Raw genomic sequence first — 24,870 nt, forward strand, 5'->3', positions numbered from 1 at the left:
CACCCAGAATTATACATTCAGCTTTTCTTGTTTTGGTAATGCTAATTCATTGTTTTGGGTCTTTTTCAGGTTGGAGTCGCACTTGATATCAGATATTCAAACCATCCTGCAGATGCTGCAGAGACAGCCGACTCTAGGACCCCCCGCCTACAGCACTGTGACAGCCAGTCCAGAATATCAAAGATCCGCTGTGAAGGTTCAGCCAGTTGCTCTGTCTGCAAGCCATTTATTCAGCCATACAGACACTCAAGTATGAAGGCTTTCTTCATTCAAAAGTCTGAAATTTTGCTTAAGTATTTATGTTGTTTGAACGTTATCACATTAAGTCAAGCTGCAACCATAATCTTCTATGTTTGCGTTGGGATTTTTTCTAATATATTTCAACAAGTAGCAATAGGTGAAATCCAAAAAGTGTGACATGGATTTTATATATATTTTTTTACTCTGATACCCCTCTATGAAATTAATTAGTAGTACACTTGTGTAGACAACTAACACAAGCTTTACAGGTCACTTAATTAGTAAGTAACATCCCTGTGTACAAAGTAATTTGAAGATAAATCTTGCTTACCTATAGGCCCCAGAGTTTTTTTTTGTCAATATTAGTCTTAGCAACTCAGGTGGAGGAATCTGTCAACAGGACAACTTTGCAATAACAAATTCAGCCTGTATGAAAAGGTGGCAAGAAAAAAAAAAACAATTGTTGAAAGAAAGGGATTAGAAGTTTGTCTTAAAGTTAGTCACAAAGCTTGGTAGTTGAAAATAAAAACAAGTGGAAGAGGGTGCTCTAGTTGATAATAGCAAAATAGATTTTCTTGTAGCCTGAGTACAAAACACAAAATTACAGAAAACTTCATTTTACCTACACTCACTACCCACATTGTAAAACAAATACTCTAAGGATGCTAAAAGTTGATGAGAAGGTGGGTGCAGCTAAATGTAGGGGCCATCCCCAAAGAAAATGTTTTAGAGGCTGCAAAAACTTCACCAATTTTTATCTGTAAAGCATTTAAAAACGGAATAATCTTTCTTTCACCTCACAAATACGAACTTTGTTTCGTTCTGTCACAGGTTTCTGGTTGTACCATGACAAAATGTGAAAAAAAAAATATTTTTTTGCAAGAGACTGTATGAATTGCAAATATAGAGCACACAGTATGTTTGAGATGCTAAGCCTATTTTCAATGTCTTCATTTTTATTCTCAGGGCCTCAGCCAAAAACTGGAGAGCACCATTGAGGAATCCAAAGACTCAGTGTCCAGCATGGCCATTGTGAATGCACCCATAGAGGACAGCCTTACAGCATTTTTTCAACAAAGACATGCAGACATGCATCAGCAAGAACAACAGATCCCAGTACATCAACAGCCAGCGCTGATCCCTCTTCCAACTCAAACCTCATCTGCCTCCTGCTCTTCTGCGCTTCCCTCTGGCCCTGACCACGCCTCAGAAAGACACCACAGACATGTCTCAGACTCTGAGGTTCCCAGGACATAAATTCTCAGCAGCACCATATGATAATATTGGAATTATTATGCTGTAATTAATAAGTAGCACTCTTTTGTTTGTTTGTTTTATCAGCATGCTGGCACAGACATCTGCCTCTTAAAGTGGCTATGTTAAAGAAAGGAGAATATATTTCATTGTGCATGTGGTGAAAATGTTTCTTTCCCTCTCTTCCTGTCCTTTTGGAAGAAGGAAACTAACAAGAGTTGCATATTTTGGCACTTTTTAAAAAAGATATTTAAACGTGAACTCATTTTATCCTAAAAATCCACGACAACTTTTTTATTGTCATTAACAGTTGGTTTTATTAGAGCAAAGATAGTTCGCATATTAAGAGTTTTGTAAGATTGTTCCTAATATTCCACTTTAGCTTTCACAGTCAGTTCCATAAGAGTGGGACAACAGATCAGGGTCAACCAGAATGAAGAGCAATCATCTACTGATGGTAGATGGTTGCTACTATCAATAGATGGTAGCAACCATCTACCATCTAGATGGTCACTAGTGGTGACCTACCTAGTATGGTAGGTCACCAGTCTTACCATTAACACATTTATTTACCAATACAGGGAAAACCAATGTGACAATCAGAGAGCAATGTGTCACTCTGTAACAGTTCTAAACAAGAAAACCTGACTGACCTACCTCACACAATTGCTGGTCTCTCATAGAAACCAGCAACTTCTGCGTTATTTCACCACATACAAGGTTTTTTATTTACTCTCGTGTCAGTTGTTCCAAAACTTGACTCAAATCATTTTATATTTAAAATCTTGTTTTTTGAGGGATTGATAAACATCTTTTTGTGAGATTTTCGGAAAAATATCACTGACTGTTAAAAATATATATATTTTTTTTCTGATCTGGCAGATGGAGACAGTGATGGTGACAGGGAGTCACACAAACTCCCTAAATGCAGAGATAGGATTAAAAGCAAGACATAAGTAAGTCGAGCTGACAGGTGTTTGCTGCCAGGCTGCCACTTGTGTAGAAAAGAAGAGTGCACTGGTAGCAGAAAGCTACCAATGCACCGGTAATCCATGGATACTCAGGATTTTGAAATGAGGATAGTTAGCATAAGCTCAGCAAGATTAAACAATATGAGGTTGGAAAGCTGTGGGCTGGTCCAATGAGTCACAATTTCAGCAGGGATATTTAAATTGTAGGGTCAGAATTTGGTGTAAATATCAAAGTTTGAATTCATCTTGTCTCGCATCAACAGTTAAAGTTGGTGGTGGTGTATTGGAGATAATTTCTGGGTACCAAATGAACATTGTCTAACCAGCATAGGCATAGAGTACTATTGCTGACCATGTTCTTTATGAGCATAACATACCCCTCTTCTGACGACTTCTTCCAGGAGGATAAAGCTCAGAGTAACAACACCCAAATCATCTCCAACTGTTTTGAACATCACAATGAGTTCATTCAACTCCACCTTCCTCCACAGTCAACAACCCTCAATCTAAGAAAGCACCTTTGGGATGTGGTAGAACATGAGATTTGCTTCATGAATGTGCAGCTGACAAATCTGCAGTAACTGCATGATGCTGTCATGTCAATATGAATCAAAATCATGGTTTTGGCACCTTGATGAATCTTTGCCACAAAAGGTGTACCTAATAAAATGGCCAGCATGTGATTTTTCTAATAACTCACTAGGACGCATCTACTGTATAACCTGCTGCCAAATCATGTAGCACTTTATCAATCATTGTTAATGTTTCAAGCAAAAAGCAAGGACAAAAAAATGAAGCTTTTGGCCAACATTGTTAATGCCGGTTGTTGACAGGCCGTCAGTCTCTTCAAGTCTGGTAGGCAGCTGGTGAGCACAGATGTTTGTTCAAACTGTTGACCCTCTGCAGCCTGAGACTTTGAAACTGAGGGCGTGAGCCAACACAAGGCCTGGCACTGCTTTGTGTCCTCATTAGAACCTGAAGTGTGAGGAGGTGACTTTGTTACAGCAGGGAAAATGATGACGCAGCGGTTCTTTTTCCATTTTCTGAAATCTCTGCATAGTACCTGACACTAAGGGTCTGACAAGCCAGCGGGGAAAAGAAAAAAAAAACGCATTCTGCAAAATTCCTCTCCTGGGACAGGGGATATCGCATGATACTGACTACATGGATACCCTTAACAGTCACAGCTGAATCTGATCATTATACCCCATCTATACTGTAGTCTGAATACTGTGTGGGTTACACAAACTATTTCCTAGAACTTTTAGAGCGATTCAGCATTACTACTGAGGTTTGTGAACAGTTTTCTCATCCTTAGCTGTATGCCTATATTCTTTGCAGTGTGACTCAGGGGCTATGGATAATTGCACTGCAACATACATCACAGTACACTATATATTTAAATGATGTGCATTATTATTATTGCAATCACTGATGTGCACCTACTGTACTATAGTAACCAGAATGTACCGTGCATGCTTGTTTGAGCAAATATCATAACATGCAGATTTGAGGATTATCTGCTGTTATCCCTGCCTCGGACACGCAAGTACGATGCAGTGCATGTGTTGTAAATTCTATTTATATACTGTTTTGCACTGATTTCAAGCCCAAAGTAGCACAACATAAAATGATGTCAGCATTCATGTGTTTTTTTTTATGTATGTTAAGATATGATGTGGCAGAAAAAGACAAAATTAAAGATGGGATTTCACTTAATCGTACAGTAGGATCTGTTCTAAAGAAGGCTCCAAACAGGGACTTGTACCTATACAACCAGTCCAAATGATGAGTCAGCCATCTTTATAAGTAACAAAATCACATTCATGAATCCCATTATATGCCCATGTTATTTGGGATAATATCTACCTTACTAAATATTATGGAGCAGCTGTAAAATAAATAATATATTATTGTATGATGTAAATAGTATTTTTTACTCTATCATTTATTTATGAGATTCTGTAAAACAATAGATAATGCTTGTTTTGAAACTATGGAAGCAATAAATGAAAAAGTGTTGAAGTTGTGTCTTTCACTATTTATTTTAAATTATTAATTTTCTCCATTCCTCTGTGTTCTGCAACATGTTGATTTATTCTGTTTTAAAAACAGTGTTATCATTGTTATTTCAGATTAAATTTGATGCCTAAATGGTTTGTATTTAAGTTTTTTTGCTTTGATATGGATTAATAAGTCAGCCTACTTTTGATCAAAAGTGCCTAAATAAAACATATGTGTAGGAAAAAGGATTCATTCCAAAGTAAATTACTGGAGTCTAAATTGAGTTTTCAAACCACAATATACAGTCAAGGAAAAAATGCAGAATTCTTTTTTTCATTCAAAAGGTTTTATATATTAGGGCATTCAAGTGCATCTTGCTAAATTACACAAATACTGATATATTTCAACTGTTTCTTTAAAAGTCCAAAATTTATTTTTTCAGAAAATTAGAATATAATGAAAGATGGTTTTTGTGCAGGAATGTCATGCAACTGCCTACACAACAATAAGCAAAACAGCTGATTTCACAATTTTCCACCAGACAGTAACAAACACATGGCACAGGACAGGTAATCCACAAGCAGTAATTTCTAAAACAGGCTGCACGTCAAAGGGAAGTTGAGTGGAAGGAAAATGTGGAGTAGAAAAGGCTGCTAACAGTAAAAGGGATAACCAAAGTCTTGGGAAGATTTTGAAGCAAAACCCATTCAAGGGTTTGGAAGAGATTTGCTAGACTTGAAATGCAGCTATAAACAGACATTTTCAAGACATGGAATATATCTGTCACAGTTCTTCTGTAAAGTCACTCCTAAGCCAAACACAATGTAAGAAGTATCTTACTTTACACTGCACTGTTCTGTAAATTGAGATTGGATAGCCTTAATTATATAATGTAATGCTTTAAACACACCACTTTCTTTGCCATTAATCTATATACAAGTATCTCTTTGCAGTTAATTACAGAAAAAATATTACCTCCAGTCTCAATCCTTCTAATTTAGTTAGACGCACCTGTATGTGTAATGTTGAAGTGCTTCATAAATGTGGTTTGTGTCACTGTAATCAAACAGTGACGTCTAGTGGCCACTTGCAATATTAATTTGTTTTTTTTTGGGAAAACGAAAGTAAACTAAGTTTTGTTTTCCAGGTTAAGCTACTACGTGAAGAAGTGAATCGTCATACTGGAAAGGCTGGGACTTTTCATTGCAGTCGGAGTTGTAGTCACTTGGTCTATCGGACGCTCCAGTCACGATGGCTTCTGATAATGATGAGATATATGAACGTCGCATTGAATGCTTAAGACCGAGACTCCAGCAGATTATAAAGGCAGACGAGGTACTACCACATTTACAGTTAGAATCTGGACGAAAGGAGCAGATCACACAGAAGCTGAACACGGAAGGTTATAAATCGGCTGCGGATCTGCTTATTAGTGTGGTTGTTGAGAGGCCTCATACAGTCGGCTGGTTCGGGGCCTTCGTTAATGCGTTGATTCATGGAGGCAACGCTCACGCTGCTGACTACTTGCAGTTAAACCTCCCGGACCCTGAAGTGGAGGCGGAGAATGACTACTATGTCCAGTTAATTCAGTTATTTAGTCCCAGTCTGCAGGACATGAAAACAGAAGAAGTGTCGACTCGGTGCTTAGCTCAACGTCTCCTAACTAATGCTGACCAAGAGAAGGTAAGCGAGAAAAAAAAAAATAATAATAATGAGACTGGGAAATGTCAAATTCGCTGTTAGTTTGAAGTTAGAAAGAATAAAATTAATGTTATCAGTATTTTTGTTTTGTTTTATTTTATATGCTAGAATTCAAAGCAATCTATAAATTAAATTATGTTTTTATCAAATGTTTCAAATGGAGTTTTTATGTGACCACAAGATGGCAGTATTGAATGCAAATGGAAGTCCACCACCTCTGGTTGATGCGACTTCTCCTCCTACCCTCAGGTTGCAGAAAAGTCACATAAACCCAGTTTATTTTGTTCAAAATCTAGATTTTGGCTGAAAAAACAAACAACGGAAATAAACGTGGGGCGACTGAACTTCTGAACAGGATCGTGAAATGCCGACCTGGCTGGTTCTCTGAATTTCGGGAAATTCTGCGTGTCACTGAACACAAACACCTTTATGAGCTCATTGGAGGATCACCTGAGTGTAAGAAACCGAGTAAGTGTCTAACCTTCCTCTGCTCCTGGAGAGCACAATTGTTGAAGGAAAGGCGATGAGGCAAAGTCTAGGCACCGATATTTCAGTGGGATTTAGGGAGATTTGGGAGTGTTATGCATCTGAGTAATTACATGGATTGCAATATTCCTAATTCAGTTTCTTGAGTAATTTCCCATTAGCAAATGTTTATTCTACTGAGTAATTTTACTAAAACTGTAATTTGGTTTTCATCTATACAGAGTTTCTGTTTCTGAACTTCATTTTGATATAGTGTAAAGATGGAAACTACATTTAATTATTTTGGGGGATTTTCAGAAAATGTAGCAGCAGCAGAGGAGAAACCGGCCGAAAGCTGTCAGAGTGAGGAGCCCATGGAAATCAGCGGCACCGAGGGATCTCAGAATGATGCCACAGGTCTTACAGAATATGTCTCCTCAATGTATAATGCAATTAATTTATATTTTATATACATTTACATATATTTTTCTATAGGTTTTTGCAGGAGCTGTAGAAGTCACCAAATTAATCAACTTACTGTTAAGCTTCAAAGATTGTCCATCCTTGTCTTGCATCACAATTGCAGTTAGACCCAGACTTTCATGTACATTGTATAAAGAGATATAAGAATTTTTCCTCTGTTCCTTTAAATTGAGATTAAACTCTTTCTGGTTTAATTCAGTAGGATTACCAAAACTATTTCTTTAGACAGTTTACATACATGTTCTCAGTAGTTGATAGAATGGCCTTTTGAACTAGATTTTCTTTTCCTTCTGGAATAATGGTCCGTTTCTGTCTTTTTACTCCATGTCAGTAAAGAACTTGTTTCGCACCTTTACCAGATTTTGCGTGCATCTTCACAAAGTTTTTTGCTGTTTCTCTAGGCTCAATTTACAGATTTTGCACATTCTTTATACTTCTTGTTTCTCTAGTTGACTTTCTTGATGTCATGAAAAGAAGCAACATGTTTTAGATGTAGCTCTAAAATACATCCACGTGTTCCTCCTATAATTCAGAGGTCGTAAGCATAGAAAGCCACGACTTTCTATGTTGGGAAATTGATTTTCCCAATTTAAAAATGCATGTAAACTTTTCAGGAATACAGTATGTTTTTCAGTCATTAGTTCTTCCATTACCTTTTAGGAGAGAAGGTAATGTTTGCTGCCATGAAAGGGCTGTGTGCTTTCATGGCAGCAAACAACCCTGAAAGAACACTTTTTTTTCCCCCACATGGCTCATTTTCATTTATTCAGGAAATTACAATCAAAACATTTCTGTTAGTTATGCTGTACCAACTTATTATGCATTGGACCTTGTGCAAGCTATTAGGTTGTAAGTTATTTTATGTTTAATTCTGTGCATAAATTAGCTGAAATCTGCTGCTTTTTATAAGTGTATTTTGAGTAAATGCATTTTTTTCCTTTTTTTTTCTTACAGATCTGTATTTAAGCGCTGACCTGTCCAAATCCATGAATAATTTACATCTAGGTGGGACTCATTTACCCTCACCCACATTCTTATTGTTATAATTCTATAAACTCTTGTTAATCCCAGAATGTGTTCAGTGAAACCTAGACCATCAGACCTAAATTAGCACAGGTATTTGTCAGAAAAATGTGTGTTTGATCTCTATTTTGTATTCACCAGGCATAACAATATTAGCTGGAAGATTGTTGCGGAATATTTCAATGCCTTTTGGCGTGGCATGAATAAGTTCCATGTGTGAACTCTGAAGAACCACAGAGAGGTTGCAGAGGAAGGAGCGCAGTGGTGCTTTAAATGAAAACCACATGCTGACTGAGTATTAGCAGATTGAAAAGGAATCTGTGAACTGTAGCCTTTAGTTAACTTTCTATGCATGCTTTGTCTTCTTCAGTCTTATAGGAGGGTGGAGTTAAGTTGAGTTGTAGTGTCCTATATCTGTCATCAGCCAAGAGGTGGTGCATACTCTGTACAAAACATCACTCTGACGATCTATTTACATTCTGAAATGCCTGTCTCTGGGTGTAGTAAGTTACAGATATGTTACCCTCTTCCCAGGCTTAAATCGAAGATGGGGGAAGTACTCTGCCACCACAACTTGAGTCTTTTCCTACACTTCAATTACCATATCTTCATATCAACTCTAAATGACATTTTACAATAAGCAGCCAACAGAAAAATATACTTTTTTTATTTGTTGATTTGCGTGAGTTAAAATTTACACCTAATCTTCCAAGAAATTAAACTGTTAGTTTTCAGAGATTTTCTGCCCTCTGAAATAATTTGACTTCACCTCCTTTTTGGAGTAAAATTTATAAGAGCTGACAGAATGCATCCCAAATAATTGCAGTGTCTGGAACACATTTCCTGTTGTTGTTGTTCAGGCTCTATTTCTTCATCAGGACACACTTGTGTTGACCCGTAGGAGGCTAATTAAAAACTGCCTGCACCGACAATAAAACACAACTGTTCTGTGCCTTGCAAAAGTATTCATGGTTCTTAAATTTCTTCACATTTTATCAGGCTGCAGCCTCAAACATAAGTTTATTTTATTGTGCATAGACCAATATAAAGCAGTACCTAACTGTAAAGTGAAATTAAAAAAAGTATGCATATTTTTTTCTTCTTTTTTTTAGAACTAAAAATCTGAAAAGTGTGCATTTCTGTCCAACAATGCTTTATCTGGGTTTTTTTTAAAACAATTACCTCCCACTCTAATCACAGCTGCAAAATAGCTCAGACTGAGAGGAGAGTGTCTGAGGATCAATTTTCACCACAGATTTCACAATTTTCTAGCCACAGATTCTGTTAGATTGAGCTGTGGACTTTGAATAGACTATTCTAAGACATTAATGTGCTTTGATCAAAACATTTAATTGTAGATCTATTCTTTTGGAGTCTTCCTGGGTTGCCTTGTTGCCACCTAATACTCTGACCAGTTTCCACACAGCTTGATGTTACCATCACTTTGTTTCAAGGTGTGGATAATGGAATGAAGGTGATGTGCAGTTTTAGCTTTTCACAGGACGTAACATTTTGCATGTTGGTCAGAAACATGGTCTTATCCTTTCATATCTTCTATATATTTGCTGCGACTTCTATAAGGCTGGTGGCAAACCTCACATTGGACTTCTTGTAGCTTTTATTCAGAATCAACTTTGTTCTTTGCAAAATGAGTCCATTGCTTTAAGTCACAGGTAGACTCTAATCACTGAGTTTAATGTTTATAATCTCTTTATGAAGCGTTTTGTACAATCTTATTGTTGAAAGGCATTATATAATGAAGGAATTTAAAGGTGGCTAAACAAGCTTTCCTTGCTTAGTAGGTGACTTCTGAACGTAATTTAACTGGAATTTATTCAGGGGTATCAAAGTAGACTAGTTTAGATTGCCTGCCTTGCCACTTTAATTTGTTTTATTTATCAGCAAATTAGAATTTTTTCTCCCACTCAGTAATCATTCATTGCTTTGTGTTAGTCTGTCATGCAAAATCTTCATTAAAAACACATTAAGTTTTTTTTTTTTTTGGTTGTAGTGTAACAAAACATAAAACAGTGAATACTTTTGCAACCCACTGTGTTTTCTGAGGTTCTGTATTTATAGCTGTGGCATATGTGGAACTCATAACATAAGGTAGGCTCACTCATGAAAATTGTACATAATGCCTCAGCAATGCATCACCCCCAGCTGAGACAGAACAAATGACTCACTCCCTTCCTGCAACTTTAAACCCAGCTAAGGCGGATCATAGGTCTGGTGTTTACGCACAGCAAAGACTGAATAGTGCTACATAAAACCAATCGTGAAAATGATACTCAAGTTACATGTCATGACATGATGGAGTTTGTCTGAATCATTTCAAACAAGTATTAGGTTTTCTGCGCTTGCTGCTGGTTTGTATACCTATTTTTATAGCAAATAGGTATTTCTGTTGTAGTTTGTTGAAATTATATGAATGTATTTTCTCATTCTCTTAATTTGGCAAATTTGAGGTTTTAAAACTAGGTTTGTGTTCTGAATTCACATTAAAAAAATTGTTCCATGTATAAAAACAGCTTAAAGGGGACATTCCATAACAATGTGTAATTGTGGCTTGCTGACATACACAGACGCCCTTTTCAGACTGAGCCTCTCGTCTGCATTGCAGATTTAAGTGGCTGTCCAGCAGCAGAAGCAGCAGGAGCCACCGGAGGAGACCCAGAAGAAATTTCTCTTCGTGATTATCAGATGGAAGTTGCCAGGCCTGCCTTGGAGGGGGAAAACATTATTATTTGCCTCCCGACAGGAAGCGGTAAAACCAGAGTAGCAGTGTACATTACCCAAAAACATCTGGACAGCAGGAGAGCTGAGGGGAAACCAGGGAAGGTGGTTGTCCTGGTGAACAAGGTACTAGGATCTGACTTTGGATCTGAATGAAGCACTGCAGCCAAAGCCCATAAGTCAGACAAACAAAAGAAAACACGCAAGTTACACGCCACAAATTCCATGCCATAAGTTTTATGTATCCCAGTGCACTTTGTTACTATTTGGCCCATATGAGATGCGAACTGAACAAGGAAAATAAATACCATGTGGCAAAAAATATTTTCCTCCCATAAAACTATCTAGTAGCAGACAAAGTAATCTTATGTGACTGAAAGCATTTTCGTTTTTAATCTTCATTCCTGAGCAATAAGTAGGTTAGTTGTACCCACAGAGAAAAGTCTGTGTACTCCTTTTGTAAACAGTGTGCAACAAAATCCCCTGTTTCCACTAATTAGAAGCTCTGCCTTAAACAAAAGGAATGAGGCTCCAAGTAGCTTAGTAGTGGTGGGTGTTAACATTGTGCCCTTCAGATGCTGTAGTGGCAGAAAGTCATTTCTTCCTTTGTAAAAAGAAAATTGTGTTCATGAAATATTCTATTTTGTCTTGTAGATTCCTCTTGTGGAGCAGCATTTCTCCACAGAGTTCTCTTCCCTGAAGCTCAAGTACAAAGTGGAGAGGGTCAGTGGAGACTCTGAGCTCAAAATCTCCTTCGCTAACATTGTAGAAAGAAACGACATCATCATCTGCACAGCCCAGATTCTTGAAAATTACTTGGAGAGGGCTTCCAGCGGAGAGGATGAAGGGGTGAAACTAAGCGGTAGGACTTTGCAGCACTCAATTTCTAAATTCTATGAAGTTTGGTGGGAAAACTACTATAGGATAATCACTTACAAAGAACTCGTGTTAACTTGTGTTATTTTTCTAGCCCAATCCAGGGTCAACTCCACAAAAATACATTCCTGGGTGGGTTTAACAGAATGTTGTTGGGTTATGGGTTTGACCGAGTTTGACTAGTAGGGTTTTCTTAGCCCTACTAGGACAAATTAGCAAATATTCCACATGAATATTGAGAGAGTGGTTGAGAGCTGGAGTGGTTGGATCTCCACCGGTCATTAAGTAAGCGGCAGGGTACGACCTGGACAGGTCACCAGTCCATCACAGGGCAACAACAAAAACAAACATGCACATATTCATTCCCATGGGCAACTTTTAGAGTCACTAATGAACCTAATAATCACGTTTTTTTGGACAGTGGCAGGAAACTGCAGTGCTCGGAAACAACCCACGTTTGCACAGAGAGAACAGGCAAGCCCCATATAGAAAGACCTCAGACCTAGATTCGAACCTGGGACTTTCATTGTGCAGAGCATCTGTGCCGCCAAATGGACTTCCATGGAGCCCTGGGTAGAAAACAGTTAACATTGACTGTTAACTGTTTACATCTTACCTTCAAAGTCATATTCTATGATAATAGAATACTAAGCTACCGTAGTATTCATATTATCATAGCATTTTCAAAGAACTAATGATTGTTATTGCTTTTACCCCTAAAATCCTAAAATACACTCCATCTGGCTGCACCTTGCTCTGCCACACTGCGGCCTCCGCAGTAAATATGCACCCGTTAACGTCAATGACAGCATTTACACTGCGTCTGCACAACTGTTCATACTTCCGCAAAGCCATTACCCAAAATTAGAAAAGATTCTGTTTTTACCAGACGCCGGAGCAAGTGTGTACCGTATTTTCTGCACTATAAGGCACACCACATTATAAGGCGCACCTTCAATGAATGGCCTATTTTAAAACATTTTTCATATATAAGGCGCACCGCATTATAAGTCGCATAGAACAGACGCTACAGTAGAGGCTGGGGTTACGTTATGTATCCATTAGATGGAACTGCGCTAAAGGGAATGTCAACAAAATAGTCAGATAGGTCAGTCAAACTTTAACCAGCGTTCTGAAAACTCTGTTCATTCCCAAAATGAATAAACAGCTGTTTTATTATTTTCCCCGAGGTAAAGTAAGTGACGTGGTATTTTCGTGACACGGTTTATCTTTTAACAACAGCAAGGTATAACATATAGTGGAGGGGAACTTTTCCTCCATTCAATAAATACGTAAAAAACAGTCTGATACCGTTACGGTAAATCAAACGTTAGTGCAATCACAATATATATCCACTTCTGCACCATTGATTCGTTCATGTTAAATTCTCTCGCTTCTGCTCTATTCCCGTGTTCTACTGTGTGACTGATCGCCTTGAGCTTAAACTCTGCGTCGTAATAGGAGCCATTTTGGGGTCTGTACACAAAACCCAACGTGCACCGCGCGCCTCTTCTTCTACGGGGCAAAATGAAGTCGGCGGCTGCTTACCGTAGTTGCGAGACCTGTTGTGGCTCAATATTGGTCCATACATAAGGCGCACCGGATTATAAGGCGCACTCTCGGCTTTTGAGAAAATTGAAGGTTTTTAGGTGCGAATTATAGTGCGGAAAATATGGTAGTTAATATTCAAAGCCCACACCTTTCCAACAGGAAGCTGCACAAGCGAAACATCCGTATTTTCAAAATAGTTCATCAAGACAAACTATATTTGGTCAAAATATTCCCTGTATTAATAAAAATATGGGTATATTTATAAATAAATATACTCATTTTTTTAGCCATAACTGATACATGTCAACATGTATCAGCTATGTCTATGGATACACACAAAATATGTAGATTTAATTCTGAAAAGTTTCTTGCTCAAATTACAGCAGGAGCACCAGTCAATGCATGGAGAGCAATGCAGAGAAAATGTAAATTTTTGAAGTTGAGAACTGCCGCATTTTATGTGACACCATTCATCCTTTTTATTACTGGCTTTGTCACGTGATCGCTCGTTTCCCATGCACGCATCTTGCAAAAACCTCTCTGCGGTTTACAGTGGAGCAAAGCTGAGAAGGCATGCAGCAGTGGAATTTGGGGCGCTCCAGAATGGCGGCAGCCTGCCTGCAAAGTGCGGAGCGGAGCAGAGCCGGATGCAGTGTCACGTACTGGAATTGTTAGGCAGACAGAAAGAATTGGACATGTCTGTCGAATTTGCTAATAGAACTATCCCACAAGGTGTCACACAAGACTTAATGAAGTCCAAATGAAGAACTGAGGGTTAAAAATGCGGGTGGAGAATTTGATATCTAGCCCTTTGTGGGCGGGGAGATGGAAAAGCCAGACTGACAGAATAAAACGGAAACTTCACATATTGCACAATTCAAAACATGCATTTAAAATTTAAACTGCAAGTCTGTACAGGCACACACCAAAATGTTTTGAACTTCAAAACAAAACTATAATTCTAGAAACTTCTCTTCCTACAAATCCTGGTAGCGAATGATGCACTTTAACTACAGTCAAACTTTTATCACGGTCATCCTTTGCAGTAACAAAATAGAAAACTGCTGTATACACTTAGTTATGAAAGGAAAACCCAGCAACCTTTGAAGAAATGACTAATGGGAGTTTTAAACTGTTGCCTTCTAATTTTCCATAGTAGACATTTGTCCTGCAGTGACAAAGCCAGCTTGAAAGATTGGCTTTGTCACTGATTTTGTTATATTTATGGTGATCTGCTGCAATAGCAGAGCTCCAGCAAAAGTCATTTTATGTTATTTAATTTAAAAAATGTATTCTTTGCGGCTGCTCATTCAATGTTTGAATTAAGGGCTATAACATGTTGCCACAACGTTCTTGCTAATGCGCAGATGGTTTGGCTACATTTTTTGTTTACTCTGATGTACAGACTAAACAGTAAACGGTCATTTCTTGGAAAAATTCAACTTTTTTTTTTTTTTTACTAGAAATCAAAACGCACCATTAAACTTCATATGGTTGCAACATCTCTAAATTTATGCAAAATCTACCCTGGATTTTACTGACACTGAAATGTTCTGGAATAGATAACCACCAAGGGAACAAGGAGCAGGATTTTCCCCCGACAGGATCTTGTCAAATTCTTCCGACTTTAGTGTTCACTCCTGGCAGTCACCAGTCCAAGGTGGAATAGCCACCTCAGAGGAACATATGCTGTTTGTTGAAACACTTGAAAGCATTTATTTATTTTTTCCCCCTTCCTCCTGGCTCTCAGGCCACATGTCTGTTCAAGCCATCGGTGTGTGGCTGGATCGAATTCACAAGAGAACATCTATCACAGCCCATCAAGCTGCCACTCTGCATTCTCTTCTGGGACAAATTCAAATAACAGTTTAGACTTGAGTAATTGTAATGCACCGTATTTAGATTACATTGAAGTCTGGCTTTGTTTTTGAAGCATGCAGTTCTCTTAACAGATGTTATTGTGTGGTTTAAACTGCTGTCTCAAATCGTCCCTAAAAGCTCTGATTTGCGTGGGACAATTTGTTTTTCTAAAGAACTACCTCAATCTTTCAAGGGACTCTTTTAACTAACAGTGCTTGGTTGAAGAAGATTGTTGTCTTTATATAAGATTTGTGTACTTTCAGTTAGGGAGAAACTATATTAGTTGCAAAAAATCCCTTCTGTTAATTCTTTGTTCTTATTTCTGCATGGCATTTATAATTTACAGTTTCAAGTAAACATTTGGCATAATTTCACTGTCTTTTGCAGATCTGACACTGATCATAATAGATGAATGTCACCACACTCAAAAAGGAGAAGTCTACAACCACATCATGATGAGGTACTTGAAACAAAAGCACAAGAACAAAAGGCTCATTAAGGAGCAGAAGCAGCCCGTACCACTTCCTCAGATCCTGGGCCTGACAGCATCACCGGGAGTCGGAGGTGCCAAAACCCTGAATAAAGCTGAAGAGCACATTCTGCGAGTAAATACTCTGTTTAGCATTGTATCTGCAACTGTAATATTGTATGCATTTTTACAACTTATTCTCTTCATCTAAATTTCTTTCACATTTATCTCTGCTTTCTAATTCTAAGCCTTAGTTTCCCACTTTAAGGACAGCTAAAAAAACATACAGACATTGTATATAGTATTTTGCGTTACATATTAATGCAGATTTCCTTCCCTCTTTTGTAGATTTGTGCAAACTTGGATGTTTCCAAAATTATGACAGGAAGCATTGATAAAAAGGAACTACGAAAATCCATTCTGCCTATTGAACCGAGAAAAGAGGTAGACGTTTAATATTAAATACGACAAGATACGTACATTAAAATACAAATGTGGTGAGGTTCTCCACATATGGAGAACCTCAAATGTTAACTACAATACTACAAATACAGTTAAGGCCCCTTTAGTAAAGGGGCCTTAACTGTATTTTTACCTAAACATCATCATCAGGATCCCTTTGGTTGTGTGGTCAAGACAATCATGACTGCCATCCACGAACATGCCCGGCTTTTTCCAACATGTGACCTGGGCTCTCAGAATTACGAACAATGGGCTGTTCAAAAAGAGCGAGAAGGTGAGTGGAAATGTTACACAGACATGTATTATACACATATGTTAAAAATTGACTGATGACGTTGGCGCCAGTATGTTGCGCATCCCTAATACAAATTGATAGAGGTGGCATTTAAAATTTGATATGAAAAATACACAATTTATCCCAAGTCGATGATATTTATTAGCATTATATAGCCTGAATCTTTATGTCTGTGATATTGATCTTACTTTGTTATTTTTTATTTAGTCAAGTATTAAAGCTCCATAAAATTCTCCTTCACTTTTACCTGCAGTGTACCTGTAGTAACCCTTTAACACTAACTCTCTATTACACTGGACAGTTTGGGTTTAGCAGACATAGAGCTATCATGAAATTGCCTCATTGTGTTTTAGCTGCCAAAGATGGAGACCAGACAGTGCGGGTCTGCGCAGAGTACCTCCGACGGTATAATGAAGGTCTGATTTTAAGCAACACCATACGCATGTGTGATGCACTCAGTTTCCTGAACAAGTTCCACGAGGAGCAGATCAAGAAGAAAACATCACAAGATGAACAAAACATAGAAATAACAGAGACAGAGAGATTTTTGTTCAACTTGTTTAAAGGTAAGATCTGTTTTTTTCTTGTTGACATTCAAGAAAAAAACATATATATATATATATATATATATATATATATATATATATATATATGAATCAAAACCGCTTATGATATTGCTTGCCCATATGTTCACATTTTTGCTGTTAAACTGTACTTTTGTAGTAAACAAAGAGCTATTTTACCATTTAGAAATATTGCTTGGCAAATCAATTTAAGGCTTTAATTCAGATTCAGACTTATTCGTGTCCCAAATGGGACTAAATTTCAGACTAAAACCTCAGAATAATTTACTCTAACCAGACTTAAAGGGGTGTTAGTAGTTTTACCAAGAGACTGCAGTCATAAAAGCGTCAAGTTTAACTTTGTTGAAAGAAATTCTGCCTTACTTCTTTAACATCTACTCCTTACAGACAAAAAGGAAGAACTGGAAAAGCTTGCAAAGGATCCAACATACGAAAACGACAGCCTCTCAAAACTCAGAACTAAAATTTTGCAAGAGTTCAGCAGCAGACAAGAAGCCAGAGGGATCATTTTCACCAAAACACGTCACAGCGCTATGTCTCTTAGCCAGTGGATTGAAGAAAACCCAAAGTTCGCTGACATTGGAGTAAAACCTTCTTATTTCATTGGAGGAGGAGACCAGAGCGATACTAAACCAATGACAGCTGTAAGTGCATACTTCACAAACTAAACTCTCTTAGGCTGCCATTTCCCAAGGTCTTCATGTATGTGACCTGCAGTTGTATTCCTCAGGCAGAGCAGAAGGATGTGTTGAAAAGGTTCAAAACCGGTGAACTCAACCTCCTTATTGCTACCACAGTGGCAGAAGAAGGTTTGGACATAAAAGCCTGCAATTTTGTTATCCGATATGGCCATGTGACCAACGAAATTGCTATGATTCAGGTCAGTAAAATGAACAATTGTAATCCCTGATTAAAAATGTGATGGTATGCCTTTTGGTTTTATTCAGTATCACTTTGACTTCATACATAGATAAAGTAGCTGAAGGACATATGCCATAATACACATATCAGCTGAAAAAATAGGCATTGAGTAAATATTTAGTGAACACTTAATATGCTGAGTATTTGGGCTGTATGGTATCACAGTTTCTTGTGTTGCCTTGCAGCAAGAAGGGTTTGGGTTCTGGTTTTGTATGTTTTCTTGGTACATGCATGAGTTTTTAAATAATTGAGTCTTCTTGCCTCAGGGACAGTGTGCAAAACTAAGAGTGTTGTTACCGCTACGTGGTAGTGCTTAGGTATTATGTGTTCACTTTAATGGTGTTCAGTATTGAAAAAATATATATATATATTACAATATCTTTACCCATTTCCCAAATACAATAATTTTACAATATTTTTTTGTATTACCAAATGACAAAAAAAGCTTCATTTCAAAAACACTTATTTCCATAAACTTAGATATTGACACAAACATTCAACAAATTATCTGTGATGAATGATTAGTTGATTAAATAAATCTCTATTGATTTTTGCCAATTAGACTGACTTGAAAGTAATGTTATGTTCATTTAAAAAGTTGCAGAGAATAATCCATTGATTCACCTAAAATCCACTACAATGAAAATGATCTGTAGTAACTCAAAAAAGTACTTGCTGCCCATAGCAGGGACATTTCAGGGCTGTTTCAGGACAGTACTGATAACTAACAGTTTAAATTCCCAGGCATTGCAGCCAAAATTAGTCTTTAAGGAAAACAGGGATTCCTGATTTCATGTCTGTGTTTGTAGGTTTTCCATTCTGCTCAAATCAAATGTTAAATTAATCTCAGCTTGTTCCTGTTTTCCACAAACCTTTTCATGGGTCAGTATTTTCAAGTTTCCTGTTAGTCATCCAGCTGCAAATACTGGCAACAGGAAATAAAAAAAATGTGGGCTGACTGAATATCAGTAGATGATCGCTGACCATTTGTTCTGTTGGCCTTTGCAGTCTCAAGGCAGAGGAAGAGCTGAGGACAGCACATACACTGTCGTGGATGTAAAGAACTCAGGGGTGGCTGAAAAGGAGTATGTCAATGAATACCGTGAGAAAATGATGAACAAAGCCATTCAGAAAATCAAAAAATATGATCAATCAGTTTACAACAAACAAGTATGTTAAACAAGTATTATTAGTTATCTATTTTCTCCTAAGTACATTCTTTTAACCTTTTTTTCCCCTTTCATTAGATCACAGAGTTTCAGATTCAGGCTATAATGGAGGAAAGAGTGAGACAGGCAAATCAGAAGAAGAAGGCTGTCAAGGATGAGAACCCATCTGCTGTAAAGTTTAGCTGTCGTAACTGTACCAAATACATCTGCAGCGGCGAAGACATCGAAATCATTGAAAACATGCACAGAGTCAATGTTACACCACAGTTTAGGTACAAATTATGATATAAACTTTTCAACACTTGCCCATTGCATTGCATGGTTAATTATACTCTCTTTTGTTTTGTGCAGGAACCTTTTCATCCAGAGAGAAAACGTATCTCTTCAGGAGCGACGTTTGGACTATGAGACCAATGGAGTCATAGCTTGCAGTGGCTGTGGTCAGGTAAACACATTGTTTGGTTTTTGGATTTGCAGGCTTGCTAATAACTTGAGATAACTTGTCTTGCCAAGATACTCATATCCCTGAATCCTGCTCCTATTTTATCACATTGCAATGGCAAACTAATTTAATTTATTGGGATTTTTGATAGACAAACACAAATTTGTGCACAACTGAAAAATGTGTTGTCTGCTCAATTAGATTATGGTCTGATCTACCAGATATGAAAGATATCTATGTAAACTGATGAATTTGAAGAATTTTGTTAGTCCTAACTGACCTAAAGCAGGAAACATTTAGTCTGCAAAATATGTCCTTTTATAGTGTATTTAAATATCTGCTTTCAGATGCAGTTTTATCCATCTTTCCATCCAGTTTGCTTGTCTTTGCCTAAGAAAGCCCTCCCAGTAGCATAATGTAGCAGTACCATTATGTTTCACTGTGTGATTAGTGTATTCAAGGTTATGATTGGTGTTAAGTCTTCACCACACATAGTTTGGTACATACAGACCACAAAATTCCGTTATCTTCTGACCACAGCACCTTCTTCCACATGTTTGCAGCATCACCTGCATAGCTTTTGGGAAAACGCAAAAGGGACTTATTGGATATTATTTCAATATTGACTTCCTTCTTTCCAGTCTTTCATAAAGGTCGTATTTGTGGCGAGTATAGCTTATAGTTCTCCTGTCAGAGTATGTTCCTGCATTAGTGGTAGATTTCTGCTGCTACTCTAGCCTCTTTGACTAAACACTTAAAGTCAGGTTCATGTATTCCTTTTTGCCGTCTTCATGTCGTTTGTGTATTTAGGATTGATAAAGTGAGGGGTAGAAGTCAGCCTGCCTATGTCATGCCCCTGAATTGCGAAATGATGCAATCATAGCCATCACTTGGGTTGAACTTTATGGAGGAGAGCCGGCTTTACTAGTCGAAAAAGTGATGATGTGCCATTTGAGTAATGAGCCAGCAGTAGGATTTACAAATATAAGCAAGATTCAGAAGTCATTTCTGTATGAGGTGGCTTGTCTGTGGATTTATAACAGAAATATTTGTGAAAGAGGGCTCTGATTAATTAATTGCTTGCCTAGCTGGTCGGTTCTGGTGGGCAGTCATGTCTTGTTGGGTTTGCAGTTATTCTTTACTCCTACTTTTGGATGATAGATTAAGCTGTTTACCATGAGATGTTTAAAGTTTGGGATGGTTTCAAAATCAAACCCTGTTTTAAACTTGTCCAGGACTTTACTCCTGACCTATGTGCTGTGTTACTTGTTTCCGTGTTCCTGTTTTTCCACTAATATTCCTTATTAAAAACCTGAGAGCTTCACATAATAGCTTTATTAGTATCATTTTAGTTACATTTAGTGATTCTGAGCCATTTTGCTTTTTACTAAGACAGAATTCCCAAAGAAATACATCAAAGTTTGTGACTGTAATGTGACAAAATGTAAAAAAAAAAAAAAATGTTTAAACGGTGTGAATATTTTTGCTAAACACTGTAGAGCTTCATGGCAAATGAAGAACAATAAATGTATTTTTATAAATTACTTATTTTATCTGACAGTCTGGCTGCCATGGAAATCGACTAATCGATTTTGCATTAAAAATTGTTTAATGCATTAAACGGAGAAAATATACACTAAGATTTGTCTTCTTTTATACTCCACTTCTGTTGTAGACATGGGGTTCAATGATGTTGTATCGTGGGATTGAGCTGCCCTGTCTTCATGTGAAAAACTTTGTGGTGGATATAAATACGAAAAAATACAGCAACTGCACCAGGTGGATCGACCTTCCTGTCAAGTTTCCTGACTTCGACTACATCGAACACGCCAGTCTGATGGCACAGGGCTCGGATGACGAAGACACAGAGTGGCCCTAACAAATGAAAGCACTTATTTCTTCCAGAGGCGGGTGGTTCTCTTCTGATGACATATTTTGTGTACGCATTCATTGCAATACACACAGAATGAGGGATCTCTCCTTTATTTAGATTTAAATGTTTTTACCAAATGCACTTTGTTGTCAGATTTTGCACTTAGCTGGAATAAGGCATCACTTAAAAATTCAATCTGAATCGATTTGCAAAACGACTCAAAAGTATTTTCTTCAGAAATCATTGCTGTCCCATGAGATGCAAGGCAAGGAGCCATTGATTGTCCCTCAGAGCCCACCTGTCAACTCACATGCACACAAACAGGTGCTGTTGACTCTGTTTAAGTCACCCACCAGTGAGTGATTCACCACTGTTGAGACAGAGCTATTTACAGAGGCAACCTTTGTTAACCTCGGTGTCCACATCCTTTTAGACGACCTAATCGATTGGGCAATTCTGCAAGTTGCACAAATCCCTCAGGATTAATCAAATGAGTATTTTTCCAACAGGAAAGAAATTTTACTCTGTCTAAAATTGCACTGAAAGTTTGTATGTGCACTTCTGATATTTTAAAAATTCTTTTAACAAAGGACACTTTAAGTGTTACATGTAACCTGTAAGATTGGGTTTTCAATCTTTTCAGGTTTATATAATATATTGGTTTAAAATATATTGCAAAATATGTTTTAATTAAGGGTAGAATGACAAAAAACTTGAATGAAAAGCCATCGTGTTGCTTTTATTAATGTATAAGTGCTGGGGTTTTTTCTTTTTCTTTTTACATTTATTGCATAAATATGCATTTACAAATCCAATGTTTAATCAATTAGGATTTTACATTTCTGAGAAAGATCCTAAAACATTTTGTACCTCTAGATCACAGGTGTCACTTTTAGATGTGCCTCTGCTGCACCACACCTGAATAGAATAATTAGGTCATTAGCAAGGCTGGGAGAACTTCTCTACACAAGGAGGAGGTAATTAAGCCATTTCATTCCAGTGTTTTGTACCTGTGGCAAATCTAAAAACTGCAGGACAGCGGCCCTTGAGGACTGGAGTTTGACACCCCTGCTCTAGATTGTTATCAGTCTGAACACTGATAACTGCTGCTCTAAGTTTATTGCTTCATGTGCACAGCATGTGGAGTAGCTCAGATTGTCATCATGCCTAAAAATTGCAAATTCAACTCTGTTTACTTTGTTCCCTCACACTTGTTGTCAGAAAATCATCTAGTTTCATTTTCACATCATTTTTGACTGTTTTAAAGAGCAGTTTGATGCATAAATTTAGCTAGATAAATTTATACGCATATTTAGTGAACTCTCAACATAAATAGAAGTGTATGTACCTTGTTAAAGCAAAATAATGCATTTTTGAAGTTTAAATGTTTTAAGTGCCCAAATCCTTAGAAAATAAGCATCAATATTAAAATGTTTTCAGGTGTTTGGACTGTATGACTGCTAAATGTTTATTCAAATGACTGCTTTAGAAGCAGTGTGTTTGCTGACTAGGAAACTAAATCATCTGTGGGTTTTAAATGCATTTCAAATAAAACAGTGTAAACTTTTTCTTCACATTGTCATTATTAAAGTTCTATCCCATTCAGTTCCTTGTAAAAGTATTGATCCACATAACTTTTGCATATTTTGTCATATTGTCATATGACAAAATGGACAACATGCTGAAGTTGGTTGGCAAAATCAACCATCGTTAATGTGATTTGTTGAGTTTTTACATTGACAAAGTATTTGATAAAAGTGAAAGGAAAAATGTAAATTTCTTTCAAATTTTCTCTTACACAAATCTTAAAATGAGCTTTACATTTGTATTCAGTTTGTGTGTTACATTATCTGTTACATGCTACAAGGATCTAAGGGGTTTTTTTTAGAGATCACTAGGGCACAGATAAAGTCTAAACACATCATAGAGGTGAGGGATAAAGTTTTGATAAGTTTAAACTGTATTTAAGTTTTAAAAACAGTATTTAAAAACAATAATAGTTTTTGAAAATCTCTCAGAGCACTGCATAATCCATCTGATAATAGAGTATATTATCAGATGGAGTAAACCTCCTGAGACATAGCCATCCACCTAAATTAACTAGTCAGACACGGTGAGCATTAGACAAAGATCCAGACATCTGTTGACAGGAGAAGTATTAGTCAAGCACTCCATAAATTTGGCCTTTATGCAAGAATAGCATAAAGGAAGTTTGTTGAAAAAAAGTCTCAGCTAGTTCACCCTGAACACTCTATCCCTATTATTAAGCACAATGGTGGCAGCAACAAGTAAGCTTACCCGATTTATTTTTTGAGTTATTTTTGACTTATGAGCCAAAAATGAGGCAAAGATGACAGGTTTCTCAGCTATGTACGATATAGCTGAGATGTACATCAGCTATGTAAGGTTATTTGCGGGAAACAACAAAGAAATGAAAATTAAAGCCCGAGACTTTCAGAACCAGAGGAAAAAATTGGAGCACTGAGTCTCATTGAATGCGAGTGTGAAAACTGTGTTGGATGCATTTTGTACATGCAAAAGCGGGTGAGTAATAACTTAAATAATACAAACTCGTAAAAATATGCCTTCAGGAAAATGCTTAAAGATAAACATTAGCATAAAAAGATGTTTACATGTAAATACCCCAGTTATTGCAGCACATGTTTTCATGCTGCCACAAAGCTACCTGAATTAACACATAAAATGAAGCATAACTACCTTCATTTATTTATCTTTGATTTGACTATCATACAGTGTCATCATGACCAATAAAAAGGGATGTTTAAAAGCAGTTACCTCTGAACAGATGAACATGAAGTACTTTCCATTGATCACAGTTCCATTCAACAGGACATGCGGTCAGCTGCAGGCCTTGATCCATTTCTTGTTTTTTCCAGACTACGTTTGGGTTTTGGAAACGTTATACATTGTATTCCTCCATCTACACGCTCTGGGTGACGGCCGTCGGGATTGCATGTTCCATACTGGCAACGTTGAACCAGAATTTCCTAATATTTTCGTTGAAATGTTCATGATCGCAGCGCGTTAGCAATAAGAAACCCCGGTAATGTTGACGGAAGTTCAGTTCCTCCAGGTAAGGGGCGTGTACTTGCGGACAAATTGCGGCCACTGATTGGTCAGTTGCTGACAAACCCGCTAGAATGATTGACAGGTGGGTGCCGTCAATTGTGGTTCATTCCTCCTGACAGAACTGGAGTATCTGCATTAAGTTTATCACTCGCACATCCCTTTACAGACTGTAACATCTCCACAGGATTGAGATTAGGGCTTTGTGATGACTATGACAAAACTCTAACTTTGTGCTTGGTAACCACTTTAGTCGCATGCCAGGAGTTATTGTTTATTTGGAAGACCAGTTTGCCCATAAACTGTTACTTCCTGACTGTTGTCTGTAGATGCTACTTCAATCTTTCCTCATAATGTTTTTTCCTCATGAAGACATATTTTATTTTATCAAGTGCACCAGTCTC

The 24,870-nt window shown here is 37.4% G+C and overlaps 2 protein-coding genes across 3 annotated transcripts in view; both read left to right on the forward strand.

The window, feature by feature from the left end:
• LOC102237880 (potassium voltage-gated channel subfamily H member 7) overlaps positions 1-4,490 on the forward strand; it is a 43,978-nt gene extending 39,488 nt beyond the window's left edge. The window contains exons 14-15 of the mRNA XM_023336880.1: positions 70-250; positions 1,207-4,490. Of these exons, the coding sequence (XP_023192648.1) occupies positions 70-250; positions 1,207-1,497 (472 nt within the window). The 3' untranslated portion in view covers positions 1,498-4,490. The remainder of the gene's footprint in view (positions 1-69; positions 251-1,206) is intronic.
• A 1,085-nt stretch (positions 4,491-5,575) lies between these two features.
• Positions 5,576-22,947, forward strand: ifih1 (interferon induced with helicase C domain 1). Of its 2 annotated transcripts, XM_014471128.2 has the most exons (16): positions 5,576-6,152; positions 6,467-6,638; positions 6,954-7,052; positions 8,073-8,123; positions 10,765-11,003; positions 11,532-11,739; positions 15,552-15,769; positions 15,982-16,077; positions 16,246-16,369; positions 16,744-16,956; positions 17,362-17,618; positions 17,705-17,854; positions 18,904-19,065; positions 19,143-19,336; positions 19,416-19,509; positions 21,182-22,947. In XM_014471128.2, the coding sequence occupies exons 1-16, from the start codon at positions 5,721-5,723 to the stop codon at positions 21,383-21,385; spliced, it is 2,913 nt and encodes a 970-aa protein (XP_014326614.1). In that variant the 5' UTR covers positions 5,576-5,720; the 3' UTR covers positions 21,386-22,947. The 2 variants fall into 2 exon arrangements, with proteins under 2 accessions (XP_014326614.1, XP_023192653.1); XM_023336885.1 differs by lacking the exon at positions 8,073-8,123.
• The last annotated feature ends 1,923 nt before the right edge of the window (positions 22,948-24,870 follow it).

Source organism: Xiphophorus maculatus, chromosome 7 (assembly GCF_002775205.1).
Source record: "Xiphophorus maculatus strain JP 163 A chromosome 7, X_maculatus-5.0-male, whole genome shotgun sequence".
In the NCBI taxonomy this organism is placed as follows: Eukaryota; Metazoa; Chordata; class Actinopteri; order Cyprinodontiformes; family Poeciliidae; genus Xiphophorus; species Xiphophorus maculatus.

What these genes read in the sequence shown, in the direction of transcription:
- ifih1 (XM_014471128.2), top strand. Translation starts at nt 5,721, where the DNA reads ATGGCTTCTGATAATGATGAGATATATGAACGTCGCATTGAATGCTTA. An exon ending in TGGTTGTCCTGGTGAACAAG is followed by an intron (nt 11,004 to 11,531) that starts GTACTAGGATCT and finishes TTTGTCTTGTAG; the next exon opens with ATTCCTCTTGTGGAGCAGCA. An exon ending in ACGAAATTGCTATGATTCAG is followed by an intron (nt 17,855 to 18,903) that starts GTCAGTAAAATG and finishes TGGCCTTTGCAG; the next exon opens with TCTCAAGGCAGAGGAAGAGC.